Source organism: Mercenaria mercenaria, chromosome 14 (assembly GCF_021730395.1).
Source record: "Mercenaria mercenaria strain notata chromosome 14, MADL_Memer_1, whole genome shotgun sequence".
NCBI lineage: Eukaryota > Metazoa > Mollusca > Bivalvia > Venerida > Veneridae > Mercenaria > Mercenaria mercenaria.
The window spans coordinates 53,453,254-53,455,802 of NC_069374.1; the positions used below are offsets into that span (position 1 = coordinate 53,453,254).

At 34.8% G+C, this 2,549-nt stretch overlaps 1 protein-coding gene across 1 annotated transcript; it reads right to left on the reverse strand.

The window, feature by feature from the left end:
* Positions 1-405: 405 nt before the first annotated feature.
* Positions 406-768, reverse strand: LOC128548189 (proteasome assembly chaperone 4-like). Its single transcript, XM_053522631.1, has one exon. It carries the CDS (start codon positions 766-768, stop codon positions 406-408), a length of 363 nt encoding a protein of 120 aa, XP_053378606.1.
* Between the last annotated feature and the right edge of the window lie 1,781 nt (positions 769-2,549).

The window sequence follows — 2,549 nt, forward strand, 5'->3', positions numbered from 1 at the left end:
GTCAGAACCACATGGGGCAATTATATTCATAATTAATACTAAAATATTTCTTACTTCTCACAAATAGATCAAATCTAATGACCCCAGTTGAAAATATTCTTTAAGTTTATAGTAATTTAAATGTTTTGGAAAATAATTAACAATACCTCTATACTGACAAAATTATCTAAGCAGTAATAAATACACTTGACATATTTGTGAATAAATTGTATTCTGTCCTGAAAAAAGTATTATTACACCGGATTTCCAAAGGAACATGTTCTGCCTTTATTTTGATCACAAATACCAAATGTCACTGATCTTTAACAGCTGGCCCAGCAGTGAATCCAACAAATGCAATTTTTGCAAAACACTTCATGAAATATTGGTATTAGTTCTGTTCCACATATGTCAATCATAAAACTGTCAAAATTTGTCTGGATTACACTTTATTTCCTCAGCTATTCTTTGCTCCAGTAAGGGTAGCTGCAGTTGATCAAAACAGCTAATATCACCACTAATGAAAACCTGTTTTTTCATCTTCTTACTTAGTCTTTGTGCCATCGCCACAGAATGGGATTCATTTCCGCCAATCAAATTTGTCGAACTTGTAATATTTTTCAGTGTTGCCATGGCAACTGATAGGTCACCAAACTGGTTTGATTTACCAAACCATAAGTAGAAGCTATCTTGTAGTTTTAACACCTGGAAGAAAACATCCTGTTCTAATATTTTGTCACTAAACACATGAACATTAACTGTCGGTTCTAGTACTTTTATGTCCTCCATTCTGTCCTACGGTGTTACAGGTGTGGCATCTATCTACGCAACTACTGAAATGTAAAACAAATAAAGAAGTCAAGACCTGGAATACACGTTTAATAGATCTCAATCTTAGTAAATGTTCTTCCAGATTTTAATACTATATTTATATAATATTCTTGAGCATCTACTTAGTAAATCTAAACACAGGTGAATGTTTTAACCTTTAGCCTGCTAAATTTCCAAAATGGGCTGGTCCATCACTCAATTTAGGCAATACCATTTATTATTTGAAGGGGTGTTTACTGAAAATTTACTGACTGAATAGCGAACAGTGCAGACCATGATTAGCCTGCACAGATGTGCAGGCTAATCTTGGTCTGCACTGGTCGCAAAGGCAGAATAACTCGCCGCCAGCAGGCTAAAGGTTAAAAAACAACTGACGGAGTATTGCAGTCACCAAGTGGCAATACAGAAGTCCCCTATCGGGGACAAACATAGATCATGTGTTGACACATACACATAGTCTCATCACAGGGAACGTTTGTGTATACTATAGTGATAATCCATCAATGCATATAAAAGTTATGGATGGGGAACAATTTTTACTTGACCTTCAATAGTGACCTTGACCTTTGACTTACAAGCATAAGTCATGTATGTGCATTATCTACATTTTGTTCTCTATTCACATACCAAGTTTTATGAACCCAGCTTGAATACTTTTTGAGTAATTGCAGGATCCAGATTTGTGGACAGACAGACAGACGGTTAGACAAAAGGCATTCCTATAGCCCCCCCTCTGGTGAACCAGTAGGAGACTAAAAGTACATTTTCCCCCCAATACTCAAAGTTAAATATTTGTTTCAGCTAAGACTATCAGCCATACAGTCTAAAAGACTCCTGACCTGTATCCGATAGAAAATTATGCCTGAACATACCCAAAAATTATGAAAACTTGAATATTTAAATCAAAAGGCATGAAAACTTGAAGGCAATCCCAATGTCTCCAAAATTATAAAAGCCAAAACATGTAAATACTATTCTTTAAAAGGAGAGATTGTGTTTGTATACAAATCTGTTATATTTTTAGAGCTAATTAGACAAAGATCGGGTGGACAGACGCCAAGCGTCCATGTTTTTCTGTAAACAGTGATGTTTTTCTAACCACTTAAACTTTCTTAAAATACAAATGATATCAATAATTTTTTGATCAATGGAAAGGATATAAAACAAGCAATTTATTGATTACTTTTAATTATTGTTTAATAAGAAAATATGAAAAACATAAGCATTTCTCAACTTTTAGAATTTTTAAAATCCAAAAATTAGCAAAAAAGTTATTAGAAATTAAAAATTCCGATCCCATACACAAACAATGTAAAAACATTTGTTTTGCCCACAGCCAGATAAACAGGTGTTAATGCGTGACGTCTGGCGATCTCTCCTTATGAATTCGAAGTAAGAATTTTTACAAAATATTTTTTCTCAACTGTCACTTATAAATCAGCTGTATTCCAAAGTAAGTGGAAAAAACAATAAAACTAACTGACAAGTAGATCTACTTAACAGAGGAAAACAAAGCCGCGGAGCCACACAGCCTACTGTACCTTTTAAGTGCATTCGTCTGCACTCTAGCCTTACTTATTAGGCTTACTGGGATGACTTATTCTATGATCTGTTATTTTATAGTTGTCATCCCTCTGTGACGGGACAGCGACAGTCAAAAATCACAGGGGTTCGGCTCATGCCTAGATCCAGGCCCTACCCTATAAGAAAAACACAAGGGAAAGCATTTCACCTAGAGC